The sequence below is a fragment of the Geotrypetes seraphini genome, chromosome 1 (assembly GCF_902459505.1).
Source record: "Geotrypetes seraphini chromosome 1, aGeoSer1.1, whole genome shotgun sequence".
NCBI lineage: Eukaryota > Metazoa > Chordata > Amphibia > Gymnophiona > Dermophiidae > Geotrypetes > Geotrypetes seraphini.
In genome coordinates, this window is record NC_047084.1 from 536,901,550 (window position 1) to 536,928,017 (window position 26,468).

The following is a 26,468-nucleotide window of genomic DNA, read 5'->3' on the forward strand; positions in this document are numbered from 1 at the left end:
CTTTAAAAATCAGCACCAGAACTTTATACGCAGTCCGATATTTGACTGGTAACCAACAGAGTTGATTCAGTAAAGGTGTTACATGATCAAATCTGCTCCCTCCACAAATCAGTCATGCAGCTGCATTTTGGACAGTCCCCACTCCTTCACATACCTTAGTCATAGGAGGCAGGAGGGATACTTACTTCCTCCTGCCTCTGGGCTGCCTTTTTCATAATGGCAGCAATCTGTCCAGTGTATCCTGAGGTGCTGCCGTTTTGAAAAGGGCAGCCCAGAGGCAGGAGGGAGTAGGTGTCAGCCCAGCCTCATTTGGGGAGGGGGGGTCTAATCCTTACAGTAGGCATCTCTCCTGCCTCTTATGACTAAGGGATGGGGATTCTACTAGACCACCAAGGCCAGTGGTATGGAGTGGGTGGGGGGGGCGTTCAAGAGTCACTGGACCACCAGGGCAATGATAGGGGTTGGGCTAGGCCAGGTTTGGGTGGAGAGTTCAGGAGTCCACTACACCATCATAGCCAATGGCAGTTAAGGGGTTGGATCTAGCCTGGGTTGGTCTGTTCTGGGAAGGGATTGGTATGCTGTGGCATGCTTTTTTTGCTTTGTGTTTTTTTTACTTGACTTTCCTGTCAATGCCTGAGCCAATCGGTGCTCAAGCAATGACTGGAAAATTAACTCAGAATAATGAGCAGCAAAATACTGCTGTGATTTTTTTAACATGGGATGAATTTACATGCTCATTACTTTGAGCATGCTGTGCTGATTTTTCAGGGCTAGATTCACAGTAGAGTTTCCTCTTCTGCGAATCTTTTGAGCATGGGCCCATGGGAAAGTGACTTGCAACAGTCACATCCTTGTAACGTGAGAACAAAGTTTGAGTTCAAGAATATAAGCACACTTGCAGGCTCCTGCAGTCACTAGGTCATTTTCCCCCCACTTTTGCTTTACCTTGTTCTCATGAGCTCTTACATTTTTCTACTTTTCATACTCCTGATTTAAGGCGATCTTCTTCATGAATATTGTACATCAGGCAGTGCTTTTCTTCTGTCAGGTGTGTGATGAATCTTTTTAATCAACTGTGCTGAAATAGATTAAACTCAGTGTAGCAGAAAGCCCATTTTTCTTTTAATAATCATAAAGGCATCTACAGGAAAAGAAAGCTTGTCACCAAAGTAATTTTTGGTAGCCATTCTGATTTGGTCACTGATAACAGTTCTTTATTTCCCGCCATATTTTCATGTTAGTATTGTGTTTGTTCCACCTATCTCACTCTGCCCTTTGTTTCCCTCACTCATTCTATTTCTCTCCCAATTTCATTCATTCGTTACTCCTCTTTCAAACTGATTTCTTCCCTTCTCTGTATTCTGTTATACTTTGACTCTAAATCCTTTCACTCAGACTTTTTAGAACTAGCATGGCTGCTATTACCAGGAGATTCACTATTGCCTTCTGCTGGATGGCTTCTTGGTCCATGTTTTCTCCAAACATTTAGCCTGCAGCAGCTTCAAATGACTGGCATTTAGAGAATGACATGGGGAAAAAGTTGTCATCGCCCTGTCCCCACGACCACTGTCCCTGTCATCTCCCCGTCACCGCGACCATTGTCCCCGCCGCGTCCGCGTAACATCCATACAAACCTCAGTACTGCAGTATTTAGCCTTACAAATCAAAGTTCTGGCTGCTGAACTAGATGACTGATGAACTAGAAAGAGATGTTCAGCTGGCAGGGCTTTGTTTATAAATTTTTATAAACACAACTAATATACTACTTTATCCTAAAGCAAAAAAAAAAAAATAGAAATTTTTTTTCTACCTTTGTTGTCTGGTTTCTGCTACCCTTATCTTCTCATTCAAATCCTTCCATCCACTGTCTGTCTTCTCTCTGTGTCTTCCATTTGCTCTATTACTGTGCATCTCCCTTCACCCTCCCAATTGGTCTGGCACCCATCTTCTTCCCTCTGCTCCCCCATTGTCTGGCATCTCTGTCCAGCATCTTCTCCCCACTCTGTCTTCCCCATTTCCCTTCAGCGTCTTCTCCCCACTCTGTCTGCTCCATTTCCTTTCAGCGTCTTCTCCCCACTCTGTCTTCCCCATGTCCTTTTAGCGTCTTCTCCCCACTCTGTCTTCCCCATGTCCTTTCAGTGTCTTCTCCCCACTCTTTCTTCCCCATGTCCTTTCAGCGTCTTCTCCCCACTCTTGTGTCCACTCTGTCTTCCCCATTTCCCTTCAGCGAATCTATCTATCTCCATCCCTCCCCTTTACCTTCATGGCACGTTTTGAGTAACTTTTCACAAAGCCGTCGTAGCCTGCAAACAGTAGCGTGAATGGGCCCTCAATCCTGCAGTAGTAGCATCCATTTTTCATAAATGGGGGACCCATCAAGTGGATCTCTTCGCATTTAGATATCATTTACATAGATGGTTCTCCTATCTGTAAAGTTAGGAATTTCTATGAAATATTCTACATGCTTCTCTCCTCTCCACTCCTTCCTGCCCTCCATAGTCCTCCCTACCCACTTCTAACCCCTTCCTCTGTGATGTCGCCTAGAGCTTGTATAGATATGTGCAACACACAAATGGAAAAAAATTAAATTAATGTAGAATAAATGTGAAAATTTTAAGCAGATTATCAAATTGCTTAATCACACAAATTAAATCTGTTCAGTTGTTCATGGTTGGTTTCATTGTGCAAATGAAGACATCTCTGTTGTGTGAAGAACGGGGTGACGCAGAAGATGTAGCAGACAGAAAAAAAAAGAAGTGCTAGTGTTTGTCTGGGCTGAATTGTTAGCTCTGCAGAAAAAGGAGAGTTTGAGTATTTGTACAGTACTGCATATGTCTAGTAGCATTATAGAAATAAGTAGTTGTAGGGTGCTTCTAGCTACAGCTGCTACGGATGAAAGCTTGGAACCAATAGTTTCCATATCTGGCAGGCTTTTGACATGTTTGCTTCACAAGTGCAATCAGAAGAGCTCCTATAAATGGAAAGACTGACTTCATCAAAGCTTGATGTCCTGTGCAGTTTAATAGGGTGAGGTTTCAACAGCAGATGACTAAAAATTAAGACAGCACAGATGGGTTCAGCAGGAGTTAAGAACATCACCAGAATAAGACACCTTGATCTAGTCTTTGATTTAAAAAAAAAAAAAATGTTACCAATCTGTTACAGATCCATTAAACCCAAACTTGGCTGACTGTTCCAGTGTTTCTGCTTCCTTTTCATAAATCCTACTGTTTAAATGAGCTGGAGCCTGTCTGCTGACACTGTTCTCCATACCCAGCTCTGTAGATTTAAGGGTCATGTGTGGGTCATTGGCAGAAGGTGCTGCGAAATTCCCTTGCTACAATTTAAAATCAAAGGGAATGGCTTGTTCATCATTGTTCACTCTGTTAATTTTGTTCTCTTTTTCTCGTGTGTCAGCGAACAGTGTATCGAAGCATACGAACTACTGCTCACATTGGCAGAAAGTGAACAGTCTCTCATTCTTGGGCAGTTCCGAGCTGCAGGAGTGGGATCTGTTGGTAAGTGTTTTAGAGTCCCTGTCCTTTCTTCTCTGTGTAGCTGCTGGAAAGGGGTTTGAGTTTTCCAGGAAGATGGGGGTCCCATCAGCATTGTCTGTCTTGTTTCTTATTGATGGGCTCTTGCCAGCTCAGCCTCGCTCATTGGTATATTTGGCAGATAATTTCAGAAAATAATTCAGCAGCAGGTTCACAGGAGTCCCATTCAGAATATCCTTGATTATAGTCCTGTACTATGAAAATAAAAACTGTATGCAAATCGCATGTTAATACACAAAACCGAACCTCAGTGAAAATAAATCGAGGAGCTTGACTGGATTGTCAGTGCTGATCAGTGATCACCCAGCTGGGTTGTGAAGTAACACCATCCAAGGAATGTGCATTTATTACAACTCATTTGATTTGTTAGCATGTTTCAAATTGATTTATTGCACCTAAATCTTATAATGCAAGTTAACCTGTAAATTAATACATGTAAGATTAATGAACATGCATTTAAAAAAAAAGTAAAAGAAATGTGTGAAAGGAACCAAAACAGCATCAAATGATTGGCATTATAAATTATGCACAAAATTCCATGGCACAGAATCACATAATTTTGTAGGGTGTGCCTAGTTTTCCTGGAGTAATTTTCAAAACAGAAGTATGCAGGTGTGTTTGTTTTGAATATGTAACAATGTCCCCCCCCCCCCAGGGGAAAGTATGCATATATTTTTACCTGTGCTTACCTACACAATGTCCCAGGTGTGACCAAGCATCAAGGTGGATGAAGAAAGCATTCTCTCTATCTTGCTATTATTTAGAAGTTTAGGAAATACACTTTTATGCTATGCTTATAATTTTAGGTTAATATCCTCTTGAAATTCTGGGATAAAAATTCTGTCCTGGGAGTGGTGAAAAGGCTGCAGTGGAAAAGGAAAATTTCTGCCATGCTTGGATAATATTTGTCCCGTACTTTACCAGCATGAGTAATGTTGTTACCTCTTAGGGCTCCTTTTACTAAGCTGCGCTAGCGGTTTTAGCGTGCGCTACAATGCCGTGCACGCTAGACGCTAATGCCTCTGTTGAGCTGGCATTAGTTTTTCCGCGTAGCATGGGGGTTAGCGCATGCTAAAAACGCTACCGCAGCTTAGTAAAAGGAGTCCTTAGTATAATAAAAATTTGCCACAGGTAGGAAAATAATCTTAATTGTAGTCCAGTCCAGTCTTGGTTATCCAACATAAACAACACTTGACCCATGGTATACAGTTTAGCTAATTTATCATCTAGCAGCTGAGAAAAATGATCCATAGTATCTTCTTGCAGTATCGGCAGTCGGTCCTCAATTTGTGACACCACCATCTTTTTTGGCATGCCCGCAGCTTTGTCCTTCCCCAGCTATGCCGACTTGATCAGCATAACTCAAGTTTCCTATGCAAAGTGGGAACTGTCGGCAATTTGGATCGCTGCTTAGGAGTTCATAATGCCTTACCGGATGAAAGTGAGGTCGCTTCAAAACCTGGATTGATGCAGAATTTGGGGTTTATGAAGGAGTAGAAGCGGAGCTGAGCAACAAGGCATCCACTTGAAATAATCCAAAATATCACCATAAAACTTACACATAAAGCAAAAAAATACGACCACGTAACACCCCTTCTTATTAAGTCACACTGGCTACCAATTAATCATAGAATAACATTTAAAATAGCATTTCTAGTTTTTAAGGTCCTACTATATAATACCCCTCAATTTATATCCAGAATGATTATTCCATATCATTCAAATCGATCCCTTCGATCGTCACAACAAGAGTTATTATCGGTCCCCTCCTTAAAAATTGTGGGAACAAGGAGAAACGATATGTTCTCTGTTTTAGCTCCCCAACTCTGGAACACTCTGCCTCTTTTTATTAGAAAGGATAGAGACCTTGTCTCTCTTAAAAAACTTTTAAAAACTTTCTTATTCAATGATGCCTTTATTGATTAATTAATCTTTTTTTTTTTTTTTTCTTTTCTTCTATTTTCTTCCCCTCCCTTTGTTTTTTTTTTTCCCTAATATGTTTTTTCCTCCACCAAGAGAAAAATTTGTAACTTTTCCCCCCCTTTCCCTCTTTTCATGTTTGTTCTTAACATTAGGTATAGAGATCTTTTCTGTTTTATGTAATTATTTAACAGATTTTTATTTTTATTTTGCTGTTATTAATGTATTACTAATATGATTGTATGTTCTCTTATAATTTGTTTTTAATTGTACATCGCTTAGAATGTTTTAAATAGGCGATTCATCAAAAATAAAGTGAACTTGAACTTGAACTTAGGAATCAGTCATCACATTGAAACACAGTGTGCAGGCATTTTAACTCGCATGCTCAAGCCCTCTTTGCATTCCGCACCCAATAAAGTATACACACATTCTATGGTAAGGCTCATAGAGGCTTTTTGCATCAGTCCCTTAGTTAGACCAATTTACCAGGGCCATTATTTACCTCACATAAGGGTCCTTTTACTGAGGTGCATTGATTTAGCTCATGTTAAATGCAGTGTGGCACATTGTTTTCCTATGGGCAGAATGGCATTTTGGTGCACTTTAATAAAAAGACCCCATAAAATGTCTTTTGAAAATTATCTTCTCCATCTTTACGTGTCCCTGCCTGTCATCTGAAACTAAATATGTCCAAGACTGAGCTGCTCCTCTTTCCTCCTAAACCCGCTGCTCCTCCTCCTCCTCCTTTCTCCATCTCAGTTAATAATACTGTCATTGTTCCAGTCTCCTCTTCTCGCAACCTTGGCGTGGTCTTCGATTCTGATCTCTCAATTTTCTAAGCATATCCAACAAGATGCTAAGACCTGTTGCTTCTATCTCTTCGATATCACCAAAAATCACCCCTTCCTTTCTGAGCACACTACCCAGACCCTTGTCTAAGCTCTTGTAACTTTATGCTTAGATTACTGCAATCTGTGCAAAACTCAGCTGCATGACTCATCTTCTACCAACCTCACATCGCTCATGTCACCCCCTCTCCTTAAGTCACTTCACCGACTCCCTATCTGCCATCACATACAGTTCAAGATTTTATTGCTGATCTACAAGTGTGTTTATTCTGCTGCCACTCAATATCTCTTCTCGCTTCTCTCGCTCCGTTCCTCAGTTAAGTCTTCTCCTCCACTGCCTATTCTAGGCTTCGTTCCTTTCATCTAGCTGCCCTCTATGCCTGGACTATATTACCCGAGTTTGTCCGTCAAGCCCCTTAACTTCCCTTGTTTAAAAACAGACTGAAAACCCACCTTTTTGATATAGCTTTCAATCCTTAACTCTACTCCTCTGCCCTCCAACCCAGCCAGCTGATTAACCGTTCCCCTTAACTGTATCCATGACATCCTGTTTGTCTGTCTTGCCTGTTTAAATTGTAAGCTCTTTTGAGCAGGGACTGTTTTCTTATTCTTTGTGACTGTGCAGCGATGCGTGTGTCTGGTAGCACTATAGAAATAATAGTAGTAGTATGTATATAATCTATGGGCTCAATATTCAAAGGATTATTCTTCTAACTTTAAGATCATAAAAAGAAGGTGGCAACAGGGGCAGATTAGAGCAGGGAAAGGAAGGTAGGAATTCAGCACTGATTTTCAGTACTAGGCTTATAAATTAGGCTCATAACATAAAAATAGCCATAATGGGTCAGACCAATGGTCAATCTAGCCCAGTATCCTAAATTGAATAGCAGACCAACATTTATAAACATAAAATAGTAAGCTCCTAAATTAAGATAAATTTTCAGCTGAGAAGTTATGCTCCTAAATCTGGCTGTAAAGGAGATTAATGTATGAACTCAGCATTTCCTGAATATCAGGACCCTTATGTGTAAGGAAAGATTAATCCAACCCAAACTTTATTCACAACAGGGGAACAAGCAGGAGATGAGAACATTACTCAAATGTTAAAAAGAGCCCACGACTGTCGGAAAACAGCCGAGAATGCTGCAAAGGCCCTGTTGATGAAACTGGATGGTAGTTGTGGGGGAGCCTACACAGTGACTGGCTGCAGTGTTCAGCCCTGGGAAAGTCTCTCATCAAACAGTCATACCAGGTAATTATAACTCATTGAAACCGTGTCTCAGGCTCTCACTTTATGCCTAACTTGATTTTGTTATCTTCCATTTCTTTTCTCATCCATCTCAATTCTAGCTGGCTGGCTGTGTGTTAAGCTCTACACCATTTTTTGAATGACGTAACTCTCTTCTCTGTGTTCAGCAATGGTTTCTTGCAAGTGTTTATGTACGGATCTTTGGCCTGTGTAATAAATGGCAAAATCCATACAATTTATTATCCCAGGACAAGCAGGCATGATATTCTCACATGTGGGTGACGTCATCTACGGAGCCCCGATGCGGAAGCATTTTCAAGCAAACTTGATTGAAGATTTAAGTTTGCTCTGCTGCTCCACGCATGCGTGCCTTCCTGCTCCACTAGGGGGTGCATCCCCTTGTGGTCTCCAGTTCAAAATTTTCCGCGAGCCTAGAAGACGTGTTTTTCAGGCTCTGCCCCAACTGCCTTCTAGCACCGCGATTTTTTCTTGTTTTTTCACGATTAAGTCGCTGTGCGCGAATTCCTTACCTTTTTACTTGATTCCTGCTTCGTTTTCAACGACCCGGAGGCTTCCGGGTCCCCGTGGCCGCGTGGCTAATCGAGCCGCGGCTACTTTCGATTTAATGTCCCGGCCTTTGACCGGCTTTAAAAAGTGCACCCGGTGCGAGCGGCTTCTTTCTCTCACAGACCCGCATCGCCGGTGCATCCTTTGTCTGGGGGCGACTCATCCAACCGACTCCTGCCCCCAGTGCGCTATTTTACAAAACCGGGCCCTCCGCCGAAGAAAAGCCCGCATGGCGGATCTCTTCACCCCGGACCAACCCCCCACTACGGCCTCGAGGTCGGCCCTGGCCTCGGCCCCGGCCTTGACCTCGGCCCCGGAAACCTCGACATCGCCTCGAGACTCGACCCCGAAGTCCTCGGGACAACAGAAAGCCTCGGCTCCGGGTAAGTCCCCTCTTCCCTCTTCAGGTTCTGTAACAGCGAAGAAGCCAGCCTCGGGGACAACGGCGACGCATGGCGGAAGCCCCATGCTTACAGCCCCGTCTAAGCCCTCCAAGCCTTCGGGCCGTGCCTCCACCACACGGGAATACTCTGATACGAGGTCGCCCCCGGTGGAGCGCACAGAGGCAGGGGACATGCCTTCGATGCTGTCCGTGCCCGTCTTCCAGGACCTACTCCGAGCGATGATCACGTCGGAGCTGTCCGCTGCAATAGCCCAGTTTCAATCGGCCTCGACCTCGAATGCGCCAGACCAACCTGAGCCTCGCACCGAACAACCTCGAGGAAAGGTGCGCAATCCTCGCCGCATCCCATCCTCCTCGGACTCCTCGCCGAGACGCCCGAGACATTCCCCCTCTGCGGACCGCCGAGGGGCAAAACGTCGGGCTAGAACGACAGAAACCTCGAACCGCCGTACCTCCAAGAAGGCCCGAGGTTCACCAACCCTACGAGGCCGTTCCCCCACACCTCGTACAGGACCGCTAAGGGTGGCTGAGTTATCACTCTCCAACCCGCGTATCCTCCGAACTCCCCCTCGGACGCATTCTCCGAGGGAGTCCGGATCGAGGTCACCAACCCGACATCGATCGGTACCCCTAACCCCGGCATCGTCTCCGAGGGGCTCCTCGAGACGCCGAAGATCGACAACCCCGGAACACTCTCACAGTGCTTCCCCAACCTCGGAGCATGGATCAGAGCATGAACCTCGATACTCGAGGGAAGCCTCCTTATCCTTCTCCACCCGGCGAAGGTCTCGTTCCCTGACCCCGCACGGGGCTCCGGGGACATCTCGCCCATCCTTCACTCGCTTTGTCCAAGACATGGGCCAAGCATTGGACTTAGATCTCCAGTCCGACTCCAGATACTCTAAAGAGTACCTGGCGGAGCTGGATATGCCATCACTGCCCAGAGAGTCCCTCCGCTTACCACCTAACCCGGTACTCCAACAGGCCTTCTTCAGGAACCTGGAGACCCCCTACATGGTCACAGCCGTACCCTCCAAAATGGAGGCCAAGTACCGCACAGTACCTTATCCGGGATTCGAGCAACCACAGCTCTCCCACCAATCGCTGCTGGTGGAATCCTCCTTGAAAAAGGCTCACCCGTCCCGTGTCTCAGCAGCGGTACCCCCAGGCCGGGAAGGCCGAACCCTGGACAAGTTCGGCAGGAGACTATACCAAAACGCAATGATGGCCTCTAGGGTGCAAAGCTACACTTTCACCTTCACATCATACCTCAAACACCTCATTGGACTATTGAGAGCCTTTGAGACTGACCTACCGGCCTCCCGACAGGAAACGTTCGGCCTGCTTTTAGAGTCCCTCTCCAACCTGCGCCTTCATCTATTCCACGCGGCCTACGATGGCTTCGAACTCTCCTCCAGAGAAGCTGCTTTCGCTATCGCCATGCGCCGACTAGCTTGGCTGCGCCTGGTCGACATGGACCCCAACTTACAGGACCGGTTAGCAAACCTCCCCTGCGTGGGAAAGGAATTGTTCGATGACACTATCGAGGCGGCGACAAAACGCCTCTCCGAACATGAACGCTCATTTGCCTCCCTTGTCCGGCAAAAGCCCAAACCGCCAGCGCCCAGGCCATACAGGGCCCCTCCGCGCCGCTACCCACAAAAGTCCACCCCTGCTTTCTCGCGGCCCCCACCCAGACGTCCGCAAGCCCATCACAGGGCCATGCCCAAGTCCCAACCGCCCGCGACCACCAAACCATCCCCGTCCTTTTGACGGGACACGCGGAAGGGGGCGGGCCCCCTCCGCCATAGTCCCAGACCACCTTCCCATCGGAGGTCGACTCAAAGCCTTTTACCCTCGCTGGGAACAACTCACGACGGACGCATGGGTCCTTGGCGTGATCTCATCAGGGTACTCTCTCAACTTTCGGGCCATTCCCCCGGACAACCCCCCAAGGAATTGCCCTCCCAACAGGACTCAGCTACCTCTACTCCTCTCCGAAGCTCGAGACCTGCTTCGCCTGAGAGCAGTGGAGAAGGTCCCCCCCGACCAACGGGGGAAGGGCTTCTACTCCCGTTACTTTCTGGTACCGAAAAAAACGGGAGACCTACGCCCAATACTAGACTTGAGACGCCTCAACAAATTCCTGGTACGGGAAAAGTTTCGGATGCTCTCACTACCAACACTCTACACCCTGATCGACGAGGGCGACTGGCTCTGCTCCCTCGATCTCAAGGAGGCGTACACACATGTCCCAGTGCACCCCGCTCACCGCAAGTTTTTGCGTTTCCAAGTAGGGGACTGGCACCTACAATACCGAGTCCTCCCCTTCGGACTAGCATCATCACCTCGGGTCTTCACCAAGTGCCTCGTGGTGGTAGCAGCAACCTTACGCTCCCAGGGCCTCCAGGTATTCCCCTACCTGGACGACTGGCTAATCAAAGCCCCGTCCAAAGAAGGGGCTATCTCAGCGACCCAACAGACTATTACCTATCTACAAAGTCTGGGGTTCGAAATAAACTTCCCAAAATCTCAACTACGCCCCTCACAATCCCTACAGTTCATCGGGGCCACGCTGGACACGGTTCGCCTCCGTTCCTTCCTCCCCCCTCCGCGCCTGGAGGCGTTAGTAAGTCTGAGCCGAAGGATCTCTCGGCTGACCTCAGTATCAGCCCGACAGATGATGATCCTCCTGGGCCACATGGCCTCCACCGTCCATGTCACACCCTTCGCCCGCCTCCATCTGAGAATCCCTCAATGGACCCTGGCGTCTCAATGGCGTCAAGACCGGGACCCGATCGACCACTCAGTGACAGTGACTACTTCATTGCAACGATCGCTCCGCTGGTGGGCCGACTCTTCAAATCTTTCCAAAGGTTTGCTCTTCCTCACCCCACCCCACAGCAAGGTACTCACCACGGACTCGTCGGAGTACGCTTGGGGAGCCCATCTGGACGGCCTGCGCACCCAAGGAATGTGATCAGCACAAGACCGACGCTGCCACATCAACGTGCTAGAACTTCGGGCCATCTACCTCGCAGCAGTAGCCTTCCAACATCTGCTCCGCGACCGAGTGGTTCTTATCCGAACCGACAATCAAGTAGCGATGTACTACGTAAACAAACAAGGGGGCACAGGATCTTGGCCCCTTTGCCGGGAAGCTCTGCGCCTCTGGAAATGGGCAATCTCCAACAACACCTTCCTTCGGGCGGTGTACATACAAGGAGAACAAAACTGCCTGGCGGACAGACTCAGCCGCCTCCTCCAGCCACACGAGTGGCCACTACACTCTCAGGCCCTACGAGGAGTGTTCGAACGGTGGGGGACGCCTCAAATAGACCTGTTCGCGTCCCCTCACAACCACAAGCTGCCTCTCTTCTGCTCCCGGATATACTCCCCGGACCGGCTCGAGGCCGACGCCTTCCTCCTCGATTGGGAGGGAAGGTTCCTGTACGCGTTCCCGCCGTTCCCTCTGATACTGCGGACGCTTATCCACCTGAAAACGGTACAAGCCACCCTGATCCTGATTGCCCCTCGCTGGCCACGCCAGCCGTGGTTTTCCCTTCTACTTCGACTCAGTGTCAGAGATCCACTGCCTCTGCCTCTGTTTCCCTCTCTACTGTCACAGGGTCAGGGTTCACTGTTACATCCCAATCTTCAATCTCTTCATCTGAATGCTTGGTTTCTCTCCCCCTGACTGCTCTCCCCGTGTCTCAATCAGTCAAGGAGATATTGGAGGCCTCTAGAAAAACCTCGACGAGAACCTGCTACTCCCAAAAGTGGACCAGATTCTCAACCTGGTGCTCCTCCCACAGCCAGGACCCGGTGTCGGTCCCCGTCCCCCTGGTCCTTGACTATCTACTTCAACTATCTCATTCCGGCCTAAAGACCAACTCCATTCGAGTACACCTCAGTGCGATTGCGGCCTTTCATCAGCCCCTGGAAGGGAAAGCCCTCTCGCTCCATCCCTTAGTCACTCGCTTCATGAAGGGCCTGCTGAACGTCCACCCCCCTCTCAAACCTCCCCCGGTGGTTTGGGACCTTAACGTGGTTCTGGCTCAACTAATGAAACCTCCATTTGAGCCCCTAGACAAATGCCATCCAAAATTCCTCACTTGGAAGGTAATTTTCCTACTTGCACTCACGTCCGCACGGCGGGTTAGTGAGCTACAAGCCCTGGTAGCGGACCCACCCTTCACGGTATTCCATCACGACAAGGTGGTACTCCGCACCCATCCAAAGTTCCTACCTAAAGTAGTGTCTGATTTCCATCTAAATCAGTCCATTGTCTTACCTGTGTTTTTCCCCAAGCCCCACTCTCACCCCGGAGAAGTGGCGCTCCACACTCTTGACTGCAAAAGAGCGTTGGCCTTTTACCTCCAACGCACTCAGCCACACCGGAAAGTCCCACAACTGTTTTTGTCCTTCGACCCAAACCGGTTAGGTCACCCAGTTTCCAAACGCACCTTGTCCAACTGGTTGGCCGATTGCATCTCCTTTTGCTACGCTCAGGCTGGTCTCGCGCTGAATGGTCGAGTAACGGGACACAAGGTCCGAGCGATGGCAGCCTCCGTAGCCTTCCTCAGGTCAACACCTATTGAGGAAATCTGCAAGGCTGCCACATGGTCTTCGGTTCATACCTTCACCTCCCACTACTGTCTGGACTCCCTGTCCAGAAGCGATGGCCGATTCGGCCAATCGGTGTTGCGAAATCTATTTGCTTAAATTGCCAACTTCCCTCCATCCCTCTGCAGTAAGCTTGGAGGTCACCCACATGTGAGAATATCATGCCTGCTTGTCCTGGGATAAAGCACAGTTACTTACCGTAACAGGTGTTATCCAGGGACAGCAGGCATATATTCTCACAACCCACCCACCTCCCCGAGGTTGGCTTCTTGGCTAGTTAAGTGAACTGGAGACCACGAGGGGATGCACCCCCTAGTGGAGCAGGAAGGCACGCATGCGTGGAGCAGCAGAGCAAACTTAAATCTTCAATCAAGTTTGCTTGAAAATGCTTCCGCATCGGGGCTCCGTAGATGACGTCACCCACATGTGAGAATATATGCCTGCTGTCCCTGGATAACACCTGTTACGGTAAGTAACTGTGCTTTTTCTATCTTTGCTTCGGTGGTTCTCTATATCTGCCCCCCCTCCTTCTTCCTGCTAATATCTCCTTGAAACTTCAGTCCATCACTCTGCCTTGCCCTAATTGCAAGAAAACTGTTTTTGTGAAAAGAAAATGCGACGTGTGTACTCAAAGCATGTTCTTGGTCAAAAATGAGGATGTTTGTTACAATTTGAAATCTTTAGAAAAAGTCTTTTGAGATTGAAAGTGTAGACATCCTGCACGTGAGGAAAATATTTTCTAGAATGCAAAACCTGTATTTTGTCTGTTTAGTGCAGGGGTAGGCAATTCCGGTCCTCAAGAGCCGGAGCCAGGTCAGGTTTTCAGGATATCCACAATGAATATGCATGAGATAGCTTTGCATCTCAAGGAGGCAGTGCATGCAGATCCATCTCGTACATATTCATGGTGGATATCCTGAAAACCTGACCTGGCTCCAGGTCTCAAGGACCGGAATTGCCTACCCCTGGTTTAGTGGAACAGCACAGAATTGGACTATTATATTGCCAGGCTCTTTCATACATCCTCTGATTTAATGTGTGCTAGCAGACCTTTATAACTAACATAAGTCTGAGTGTGATTGAACATTGTGGCATAGACAGGGCTCCCATCTGTAAGATGGTTTGCTTGCGGCAGCTCCATTCAGATTCAAAGAGACGCTGGGAAAACTATGACTCCAGATGGAGAGGTTGTTCCAGTGATCACTGACATGTTGGAAAATTATGTTGAAATCTGGCCTTTGACTCCTGCTCTTCAGAGAGTGCTGCTGCCTTTTGCCAGTTTTATGCCAGCTGCTTGATGACCAAAATAACATTTGAAGCTGGCTGTTTTTAATACACAGGAGTGGGTAGAGAACCAGTGAAGATGAAACTAAACTAGATAAGACAGACAGTGGCAGAGCGAGGGTGAGAGGCACCCAAGGTGGTGGCACCCCTCCCTCGCCCTCATCTCCGCCCCCCCACTCCTTCCCCAATCCTTCCCTATCGTGCGTACATCCCCCTTCCCTTCCCCATACCTCTAGTTCACTGCTGCAAGCAACAAGAACTTCAGCGTGCTCCTCGCAACCCCATTGGGACTCCCTCTGATGTCGTTTCCTATGCGTGGCACCCAGAAGCAACGTCAGCGGGAGTGATGACGCGGTCGTGAGGAGCATGTTGAAGTTGTTCCTTGCGGTGGTGAACAACTAGACGTACAGGGGAAAGGATGGGGGAGACGTGCATGGTGAGGGGAGGAGTGAGAAGAGGAGGAGGATTGACAGCGCCTGGGGCAGACTACCCCCCCTTTTTTACTGTGCACTGAAGACAAAGATAGATATGATCGTAGGCATCATTTGCTACCTTGCCTACCCTATATGTGAGTGTGATGTACTATAAAGCAGGGGTGCCCAAAAGTAGATCCCAAAGGCAGGCATACAGAAAGAAAGGGGGTATGGAGACAGAAAGTAAGACGTACAGAAAGAAAGGTGGGTATGGAGACAGAAAGAAAGACGGACAGAAAGAAGTAAAGGGGAGGAGGACTGGGAGAGAGAAAGAAAAAGTTGGAGGAGGGAATGAGGTCTGGAGGAGAAGAAGCATACAGGAGGCTGAAAGAAGGGAAGAAATATTGGATGCACAGTCAGAAGAAGAAAGTGCAACCAGAGACTTATGAAATCACCAGACAACAAAGGTAGGAAAAATTATTTTATTTTAAATTTAGTGATCAACATGTCTATTTTGAGAATTTATATCTGCTGTCTATATTTTGCAATATGGCCCCCTTTTACTAAACTACAGTAGCGTTTTTTAGCGCAGGGAGCCTGTGAGCATTGAGAGCAGCGCAGCTCCCTGCACTTTAAACCGCTATTGCGGCTTAGTAAAAAAGGAGGGGTATATTTGTCTATTTTTGTATAGTTGTTACTGAGGTAACATTGCATAAAGTCATCTGCCTTGACCTCTTTGAAAATCCCTGGGATATGATAATTAACATTTTCTCTGCGTACAGTGTATTTTGTGGTTTGTTTTTTTTTATTTTATTGTTGGTAGATCATTTTGACTTAGTCATTTTAAAAGTAGCTCGCAAGCCCAAAAAGTGTGGGCACCCCTGCTATAAAGGGTTGTGCACTCATGGCTGGCAGCTGGGATATATCCTTCAACAGAGGAAAGAAATGTGTGGTGCAGTGGTTAAAGCTACAGCCTCAGCACCCTGGGGTTGTGGGTTCAAACCCACACTGCTCCTTGTGACCCTGGGCAAGTCACTTAATCCCCCCATTGCCCCAGGTACATTAGGTAGATTGTGAGCCCGCCAGGACAGACAGGGAAAACTGCTTGAGTACCTGAATAAATTAATATAAACCGTTCTGAGCTCTCCTGGGAGAACGGTATAGAAAATTGAATAAATTTTAAAAATAAATAAATTTTTAAAAACCTGAATGGGTCAGTTGGCTTTTGCTGTATGAGTTAGTAGTTAGTCAGTAAGATCAACTTTCCAATGTTTATTTATTGGACTTGATATGCCACTCAGGCTTACAACAGTTCCTAGCAGTTAACAACTATCAAAGTAAATTTTATTTTTAAAAAAAGGGATGGAGGTAGCATTTGACCGGGTCCTATGGCAGGTACTACCTGTATTCTAAAGCAGCTCACCAAATTCTGCCTGCTTGACAACATCCAATTTTGAAATCTATGCGATAGGCCTGTCACTGGATTTATAAGCAACTCCAGATATCTCCTCTCTCTACCTGCTTGCTTCCCTTAATGGGCAATTTGGACTTGGATACAGATTTCTCAAAGCAATATCTCCAGGCCTGGAGGGAGCGTGGGCTGCGCTATGTTAGAGACTTAGTCACTCAGGAGGGAGGTATGCAATCTCTTGCTGACCTACACCTAGACAGTTGGGAATGACTGGCTTACGGCCAGGCATGTCGTCATGTGCTATCTCTAGAAACCACCCCTTCCCGCCAGCAGTTGGAGGTTGTTTGTTTCTTAAGGATATTCAGCTTCCTCAGATCTTAGAAGAGCAAAGGCAAGTAGTGGCAGCTTTCATAGACAGTGAAGAAACAGCCCAAGTTATTAAGGGATTAAAAAGATGGTATTAGAGCTCAGTTTTATAAAGTCTTGGGAAATTCGATGTTGGCACCGCTGAAGGTGATGCATGATTAGGTTCTTACTGGAGGGTCATTTTCACCTGACCTTAAGCACTTATAGTGGTTCTACCAAAGGAGGTCAAAGGCCATTAGATCCAGCCTCCTTATAGGCTGCTCTCCATATTAAATTTTTGCTAAGGTGTTGGTGGATAGGTTGAATTGGGTGTTAACCTCAGCTGGTGTGGTTGGAGTAGGTGGGATTTGTGCCAGGATGTCATGAGGTGATGAATGTTTGTTGTGTGCTGATAGGGATTAAAACTGTAAAGCAGGAAGGAAATGAGGAACTATAGCTGTGAGCTATGATATTGAGTGAATTTTTGACAGGCTCTGTTGGGATTACTTGAACAGGTGTTAAAGCAGTATGACTTTAGAGAAGTGATCTATATGGTTCTGGTGCTGTATGCAGGACCCACAGTGCAGGTTTTAATAAATGAGCTCATCTCCCTTTGGAACTGAGAGATGGTACAAGATAGGGGTTGCCCCTCTGTTTGTGCTATGAATGGAGCCCCTGTCATGGTTGCTGAAACCAGATAAGGAAGAGAGGGGGGAGAGAAAGAGACCAGGAGCTGCAAACAGCTCGTTTTGCAGATGGATCTGATGGTAATACTGATGGAGGGTTTTCATATGGTTTGGTGTTTGCAGTTGAATTGTGACAAATTTGTGCCTTTTGGATATTCTTTGAGAGGTTGGGGGGGGTAGAGGTTGAAGGGAAATTGGCCAGGTGCATTGCCACTGCAGTAGGTGTCGGAGTCCTTGTGATACCTGGACTTAAATGAACCCTAGTGATTTTGGAGTGCTATATGCTTCCAGTTTGAAGCACCTGCAAAGATCAAGAGAACTAACATTGTCCCTTAGTGAGCAAATAAAATGATTGAAGATGAAGATCTTTCTACAAGGGCTTTGTTTTGCAGAACATTCCTCTGATGTCTGTTAGGAGATATTTGCTCAAATGTGTTTAGATGATGGAGTTCTAATGGCATGTTAAGAGGTTCCATATGCCCTTGAAGCCCTGCAACGCACAGTAAAATAAGTTTGTTGACTCAGATTTTTTTGGGCTTGGCTTTAAAAATGTAAGCAGGTGAGGTAGGCATCTTGCTCCTGGACTGCTGCTTGCATCTTAATATTGGTGATTTCTTTGTTAAGTTGCGAAGGGAGTGGGACTATGTACGCCAAAGTCCCCTAAGATTGCTAGCTATATGTTAGGCTATGCTCTCGTCTTCAGTTTTTTATTGCTATTATTACTCTATGGATCTAAGTAGAATGTATTTCTAAGAGCTAACTACTTGCTAATAGAAATGTCCTCCTAATTACATTTATAGCCTTCTAATTGGTTCAAAGGCCTATAAATTAAAGATCAGGCCAGGGTGAGTGGGAGGGAATTAATCTAAATTGAGACTTCCTGTGCTTATTAGCTGTGCTTTATACTAATACCACATCAATTCAATTTTAAATAGCTCCCTTAAATGCCAGACTATGAACTGTAATAGAGATTTTCTATGCTAAGAAAAAACTACCCCTTAAACTCCTTTGCTAAGTGAGCAGAATACATAAAATCTCTGAGTTTACCTATTTAACTTTACCTTTCCCCAAGTTTAAAAGCAGTTTCCCAGCAAATTCTTACAGTTAAGATCTAGTCCTCTCACAGCACTTCTTCTGGGCAAATGAAATGAAATAGGGCTGTGGAAAATGGGCTAGTTTTGGGAGGGCTATGGGGAGAGGTGTTCAAGTCTTTTGCGGAATTGCAGCGGGACTTCGGGCTTTGGAATTAGAATTTCTTTGGCTGCTTACAATCTTGCCACTACCTTGGGCATAAAGGTTTTGCTTACTGTGGTTTTGTTTACTCTTTCACAATGAGGTTTTAGACTGGATTTTAATGAGGTAACCCATGCAAGTAGAATTAATCTTTCGGCAAGTGTAAAAATTCAAAAATCAAATTATGACATAAATTAATTCTTTCCCTTCCTACTCTGGATATGTACCAAGATAAACAATAACTGGTTCACAGTCAGCACTCGAAATTGGAAGAACTGTGATTGTTAATATTTTTCGTTCTGGTAGGCAAGTCTTTGCTCTAGTTATAGATTTGAAAGAATAAATGCTGAGAATGTGGGGCATGGTAATATTCATAAACTGATATGGGGCCCATTGGCATCTTATGTTACCTCATTATAGTTGATAATAATTGACACCTACCTTCCTTAATAGGGGTAGGGTCTAATTTGGCACATCCATGGCACCCTCTTATAGAATCACCCTCATAATGCAATATAGAAAGCAATCATATTTACGAAGTACATTGTCAACATCTGAAAAATGTATCTAGTCCAAGAAAGGAAAGTGGTGATAAGGATGTTCATTTGGTAGTGCACATTTAGTTTGTTAGAATGCTTTTGTAGTTCATGCTAAATTGATTAAGATACGTTATCCCCAGCCTCAAATTACTTTTGACACCCCACCACTTTCTTAAGGCTTGGCACCGCCAGCCTCGCAATTATGCTAATATTCTTGCGATGCTAGCTTTGAGAGGAGAGAGCGGTTGAGAGTATTAATGCAGGCTCCCACCACTTCAGTTTTCCTGGTTCATGGGACCTGGGAATCTTCACCAGCTATGCTCCACTGCCTGGCCAATTTCATTTGCTCTTTTTACTACCGTCCCAAATTCTGATGTCTTGGGCATCTGCCCAGGTTTGCCTAGTGATAGAGCCATCCCTGTGGAAAGTCTGCAGGCTACTATAGGACTGGCAGTGTATTGACTGCAGAGCATGGCATGGTAAGGGTTGTAGTAATCACTAACAGACACCTGACATCTAAGATTAACATAGTATAGGCAACCAAGACCCACCAGGTCTTCTGTATGGAATACTATTGCTTTGGCAGAGGCTATGTCTCTGTTCTGCATGTTCTTGTCAGTTTTAATGTTGATGCAAAGAATACTGAGAAAAGGACAGAAGGCTGCTGCCATGTGAATGCAAATATCATTCTCCTGCCAACATCAAAGGAGATCTAGTAGATGAAGCCAAATCATGACAACATCTGTTCCTTTCCAAATATATTATTTAAAAATTTTAAATAATCTGACTTGATCTTGTTATTGCGGTACTGGAGATTTCTATTTCTGGAATATATACCACACTTCTTGTCCACTAAAGAGAACTATCCAAAAAGCTTTACAGCAATTCACAAAATAATGCATAAAGAAACATAGAAGAAATACCTCATAATATGCATAACAGTATATATTGCGTATACAAGGATAATCCAAATTCTGTGCTAGGAGAGAGAGGTTACAGCAGTGAGGCAGGCAACGTTCCAGAACGTAAGGTAACCACTGGAGGCAGTGCAACTTGTGTATGTGTCCGGTGCTGGAGGAGGTGAGAGCTGAAGGCGATTGCGGACGCGACCGCCGGACACTTAGGCCCAGATTCTGTGTAGGACGGCCCAGGAGGGGCGATCAATACAGAATCAGGCCTACACTAACCCCGATTCTGTAACTGACGTCCATGTTACAGACGCCGGTTATAGAATCGGGTTAGAGTAGACTCAGCCACTACACTTATCGCGGCAACGGATCTCCCTGACGCGATAAGTATAGGGGCACCTGTCCGATTGCCGGCAGGAGGGTGCCCAACCCCTCCTGCTGGAACACCACCCTCCCCCCCCACCCGACACTACCGATCACCGGCAGGAGGGTGCCCAATCCCTCCTGCCAGAAGATGCCCCTCAAACCCCCTCCCCCCCCCCGTCTAAGGCCTTAGACTTAGTGGGGATGGGCGGACCCGCTATGCCTAAGGCCTGATTGGTCCAGGCTTCTAGAGCCTGGGCCAATCAGGCTTTAGGCTTCGCGGGAAGGGGCGGGCCCACCTCATTTCGACGAGGCGGGTCTGCCGGCTGGATGGTACCAAGACCCATCCGGCCGGCTAACAATTAAAGGTTAGTTGGGGGGGGAAGTTAGGGGTGGTCATTGGTGGCTGTTAGCGCAGGGGGAGGGGCGTCCGGAGGGGGGGCGTCTTCCAGCAGGAGGGATTAGGCACCCTCCTGCCGGTGATCGGTAGTGTCGGGGGGGGGGCATCTTCCAGGAGGAGGGATTGGGAACCCTCCTACCGGTGATCGGTAGTGTCGGGGGGGGGGGGGCATCTTCCATCAGGAGGGGTTGGGCACCCTCCTACTGGCAATCGGACAGGCGGCCGCTATACTTATAGCGGCAGAGAGAGATCCCTTGCCCCGATAAGTATAGTGGCCGCATCAACTTAAAATGTAGGCCAGCATTTTGCTGGCCTACATTTTAAGTGTCTCTTCCTCTACTAGGGAGACGTGTAGGGCCGCCTAGGTTCGCCTAAGGCCCTTAGGCAAGCTTAGGCGTCTTGCGGGCCTCCCTAGGCTCCCGGAGGTGTTTAAATATATGTGGCCTGCCTGGGGAGCATTTTTTTAAAAAATGTGCATCCCGATTGGTTGATTAGACAGCTGTAGGACGCCTACAGGTGCCTAAAATCGGGACGTTAAGGCACAAGTTTTCCATAAAGAATCATTCTTTATAATACCAAGGGCCTCAAAATAGTTGGTCCAAAATCTTGTCTCTTGCAGTTGATACTTTGAGAGTTTTTCACTTTTTGCATGTTGCACTGCTTTCAGCTGTGCATAGCTGAAATCGCTTCTGATAATTTTAGATAATCCACATTTTGGATTTGTAGGTACTTACCTCAACATCAGGTGATCTGGCCATTTTTGGAGGGTTTCCAAAACCAAAATAGCTAATATTCAAGGATATCCCATTTGGGATATGATTGGTTGGAGTGAGAATATCTCAGATGATCATGCAATCTTCCTTTTTCTTCATTCTCTTAGGGTCAGGTTTTCAGTTCTGTTCTTGTATAATGATTTTATAGTGCTTGCAAAAATCCAGTTACATAGAAACATAGAAAAAGCGGCAGAAAAGGGCTATAGCCCACCAAGTCTGCCCATTCCAAGTATCCCCCCCCTGAGTTTACTCCCTTAAAGATCCCACGTGAGTATCCCATTTTCTCTTAAAATCCGTCACGCTGCTGGCCTCTATCACCTGGAGTGGGAGTCTGTTCCAATGATCCACAACTCTCTCGGTGAAGAAATACTTCCTGAAGTCTCCATGGAGCTTCCCTCCCCTGATTTTCAGCGGATGCCCTCTGGTGGTCGAGGGTCCCATGAGCCGGAAGATATCATCTTCTGACTTGATGCGTCCCGTGATATACTTATATGTTTCAATCATATCTCCCCGTTCTCTTCTTTCCTCAAGTGAGTACAGCCGCAATTTCTTTAGTCTTTCTTCATACGTGAGATCCTTGAGCCCCAAGACCATCCTGGTTGCTGTTCGCTGAACCGACTCGATCCTCAGCACGTCCTTTCGGTAGTGTGGTCTCCAAAACTGAACACAGTACTCCAAGTGAGGCCTCACCATGGCTCTGTACAATGGCATCATAACTTCAGGTCTCCTGCTGACGAAACCTCTGCGGATACACCCCATCATTTGTCTTGCCCTGGAGGAAGCCTTCTCCACTTGATTGGCAACCTTCATGTCCTCGCTAATGATCACTCCTAGATCGCGTTCCGCTGTGGTCCTAACCAAGGTCTCACCATTTAGTACATAAGTTCTACGCGGGTTTCTCTTTCCCAGGTGCATTATCTTGCATTTTTTAGCATTGAAGCCAAGCTGCCAAGTAGTTGACCATTGTTCCAGCAGCAGTAGATCGTGTGTCATATTATCAGGTAATATGCTTCTTTCTACTATGTTGCAAAGTTTGGCATCGTCGGCGAACAGTGATACCTTTCCTCTAAGTCCTTTCGTCATATCTCTTATGAATAAGTTGAATAAAATCGGACCCAGGACCGAGCCCTGCGGCACTCCACTTATCACGTCCGATGCTTTGGATGGCGTACCGTTCACCACTACCCTCTGATGTCTGCCGCTCAGCCAATCCCTAACCCATGTAGTTAGTGTGTCTCCTAATCCTATCGATTTCAGCTTGTTCAGTAATCTTCGATGAGGGACGCTATCAAATGCTTTACTGAAGTCCAAATACACTACGTCCAGTGACTCTCCGGCATCCAGTTGTCTAGTAACCCAGTCAAAAAAGCTAATCAGATTAGATTGGCAGGATCTACCCTGGGTGAACCCGTGTTGGTGTGGATCACGCAGTTTTTCTTCATCTAGGATTGTGTCAATATTCTGTTTGATCAGTGTTTCCATGAGTTTACACACTATAGACGTGAGACTCACTGGTCTGTAGTTTGCTGTCTCTGTCCTGCAGCCCTTTTTGTGGAGTGGGATTACGTTGGCGGTTTTCCAGTCCGAGGGGACCCTTCCTGTGCTTAGGGAAAGATTGAAGAGAACAGATAATGGTTCTGCCAGGACTTCCCTTAACTCCCTTAGCATTCTGGGATGTAGGTTATCTGGTCCCATGGCTTTGTTTACTTTGAGTCTTGATAGTTCGTCGTAGACGCTACTGGGTGTAAATTCAAAATCTTGAAACGGGTCTTTCTGGTTATCTTCCGTCTGCAGCTGTGGACCAACTCCTGGCTCTTCTCGGGTGAATACTGAACAGAAGTATTGGTTTAGTAATTCTGCCTTCTCAGAGTCTGATTCTGCAAAGTTACTGTCCGATTGCTTCAGGCGTACTATCCCATCTTTGTTTCTTTTCCTGTCACTAATATAGCTGAAGAAAGATTTATCCCCTTTCTTAATTTTCCGTGCTAGCTCTTCCTCCATTCGGAGTTTGGCCTCTCTGACTGCTGTTTTGACAGCTTTAGATATGTCTAGATAGTCCTCTTTCGCCCCCGTTCTGCCTAAATGTTTGTAGGCGATAAATGCGTCTTTTTTCTGTTTAACTAGGTCTGAAATTTCTTTACTGAACCATTGGGGTCTTTTGTTTCTCCTGCGTTTACTTACTATCTTTATGTATCGGTCTGTTGCTTCGTGTAGTATGGACTTCAGAGACGACCACATGTCCTCCACATTCTCAGTTTTTGCTTGTTTATGTAGCTCCTGCTGGACAAAATCTCCCATGCTGTTGAAGTCTGTACCTCTAAAGTTGAGAACCCTTGTTGCTGTGTTTGTCTTAGGGAAACCTTTCTTAAGGTTGAGCCATACCATATTATGGTCGCTGGAGGCTAGTGTGTCTCCTACTGAGACTTCCGTGACGCTATCTCCGTTGGTGAGGACTAGATCTAGTAATGCTTGGTCCCTGGTGGGCTCCAACACCAATTGCTTGAGACGTGCACCCTTTATGGAGCTTAATATTCTTTTGCTGCTACCCGTAGTCGCGGAGAGTGTGTTCCAATCTGCATCTGGCATGTTGAAGTCTCCTAACATTACTGAGTCTCCGCGCAGTGTGATGTTCTCTATGTCCTCGATTAATTCCCTGTCTTTGTCCTCCTGTTGCCTGGGAGGTCTATATATCACACCAAGGTATAGGCATTTTTCTTTCCCTCTGGCCAGGTTCACCCAGAGGGATTCCCCGGTGTATCTAATATCTGTGATTCTGGTGGTTTTGATGCTTTCCTTAGTGTATAGTGCTACTCCTCCTCCCAATTTACCCACTCGGTCGCAACGAAGTAGGTTGTACCCTGGTATAACCATATCCCACCCATGCGATTCCGTGAACCAAGTTTCGGATATCGCTATCACGTCAAGATCGGCATTTGTTATCTCAGTCTCTAATTCTAGAATTTTATTGCCCAAGCTGTGTGCATTAACATACATAGCCCTCCATATCTGTGAAGAGATTCCCTTATGAGTTAGTGTGGCTCCCAAATTATCAGTGATCTTTCTCCCTGAAATATTGTGGGTATCCTTGGTACTTACATTAGACTTGGTAGTGTGAATGCCACTTGCCTCCTCAGGGTGGTTTCTTACTGCTCTGGGATATAAGTATGTACCCTCCCCCAACTTACCTAGTTTAAAGCCCTATGGAGTAGGCGGGCTAATCGATGTCCAAATACATTTCTACCTCTTCTGGTCAGATGGAGTCCGTCTGGTCCCTGCAGTCCCTGGAGCGTCTCGCCGTGGTTCAGGAATCCGAAGTTCATTTCTATGCACCATTCGCGGAGCCATTCGTTAGTCCGTTGAATACGCTCTTCTCTAGCTCTGCCTCTGTTTCTCACTGGAAGAATTGACGAAAAGACCACCTGTGCTCCTATCTGCTTCAGCTTCTTTCCCAGCGCTCCAAAATCTCTGGGGATGTTCTCTGTGTCATTCCTTGCAGTGTCGTTTGTGCCTACATGGATGAGAAACATGGGAAAATGATCGTTAGGTTTTAGAATTTTGTCTATGCTAGTGGTAATATCCTGGATCCTGGCTCCAGGGAGACAGCAGACCTCTCTTGACTGCAAATTAGGCCTGCAAATTGGTCCCTCGGTGCCCCTTAGCATGGAGTCACCAATGACTACCACTCTTCGTTCCTTCCGAGGGGGTCGGTCTGCGTGCTCTGGATTTGATGTTGTGAGCTGGGTATCCTCATGAGTCTCTTCCGCTGTTTCCTCGGTGGTTCCATCCTGTAAGATCTGAAATCTATTTCTGAGAGTTAGCTGTGGTATAGATGAACGGCTATCCTGCTGAGAAAAAGAAAAAGAAGAAGAAGAGAGTGAGAATGAGGTGGGTTTATTTCGCTTGCCCGTAGAGGAGGTTACTAGTTGCCAGGGACCAGCATCTCCAATCATCTCCTGTACTCCAATCGTTGTGTTCAGTGCTGTGGGTTTGGGTGTGTCAAGGATGGACCTGTCGTGGGTTCTCTCAGTGATGTGTGACAGTTCCAGGATGGCGTCGTCGATGAAGGCCTCGTCATCCCTTATGCTTCTTAGGCGCTGTACCTCCTCCCTGAGGCTCAGTAGTTCCTGCAAGATATCCTCGTCTAAGTTTCCCATCTCCTCTGTCTGCGTAGAGACTGTAGTGCACTTTGGGAGGGGGGGGGAAGGTCTCGGTCTGCACTGAGACCTCTACCCTCTGATCCATGTCTCTCTCTGCCTTCTGTGTACAGACCTCGACCATCCCCTGGGTTCCTCTGGATGCTGGAGTGTCGATCCTGATAGTAGCTTTGGTACTCCGTGTCCTCCCCGCCATTTCCAAGTTAGAGGGATTTATTTTCAAGTTAGAGTTGATCAGAAGTGCCACCTTATGTCCTCCTATATAGAAATTTTCTCCAGCATACTTCACAGCCAACTATAAAATGAGTAACTAATTCAAAGTCTTTCTCGCAGAATCTACATGTCCGTTTAACCAGGTTTTTTTTTGTGTGGGGCTGTGTGAAGTATTTCTCCCATAATCTACTGACTTCAGCTGCATATATCAAATCTCTCTTCCTTAGGTTTCAGTTCACCTGGGAGATCAGGGCTTGTTTCCCAGGCCTGGTTTATGTTTCTCAACTCAAGGTGGAGGAGAGAGGGTGATGGGGGTCATAGTCATTGTGCAGAGCATTATCTTTCCATGAATAACACAGCTTGTAAGGTTAAACACAAGCTCCAGTATTCATTTTGCATAATAATGAGGTAATTTGTATGCATTTGTATGGTTTATATCTCATTATTACTCAACTTGCTTTGTAGAAAAAAAATCATGTGCTTAAATGAATGCACTATTTTGCCATTATAGCACATGCTATTTGGAAAACAGTGTTATTTGCCCTTAACATACATTAGTGACATCTTCTCATAGTT

General features: G+C 46.4%; 1 protein-coding gene across 1 annotated transcript in view; it reads left to right on the forward strand.

Moving 5' to 3' along the window:
- Positions 1-26,468, forward strand: part of MCC (MCC regulator of WNT signaling pathway) — a 572,218-nt gene that overhangs the window by 474,941 nt on the left and 70,809 nt on the right. Inside the window, 2 exon segments of the mRNA XM_033929092.1 lie at positions 3,418-3,518; positions 7,394-7,577. Of these exon segments, the coding sequence (XP_033784983.1) occupies positions 3,418-3,518; positions 7,394-7,577 (285 nt within the window).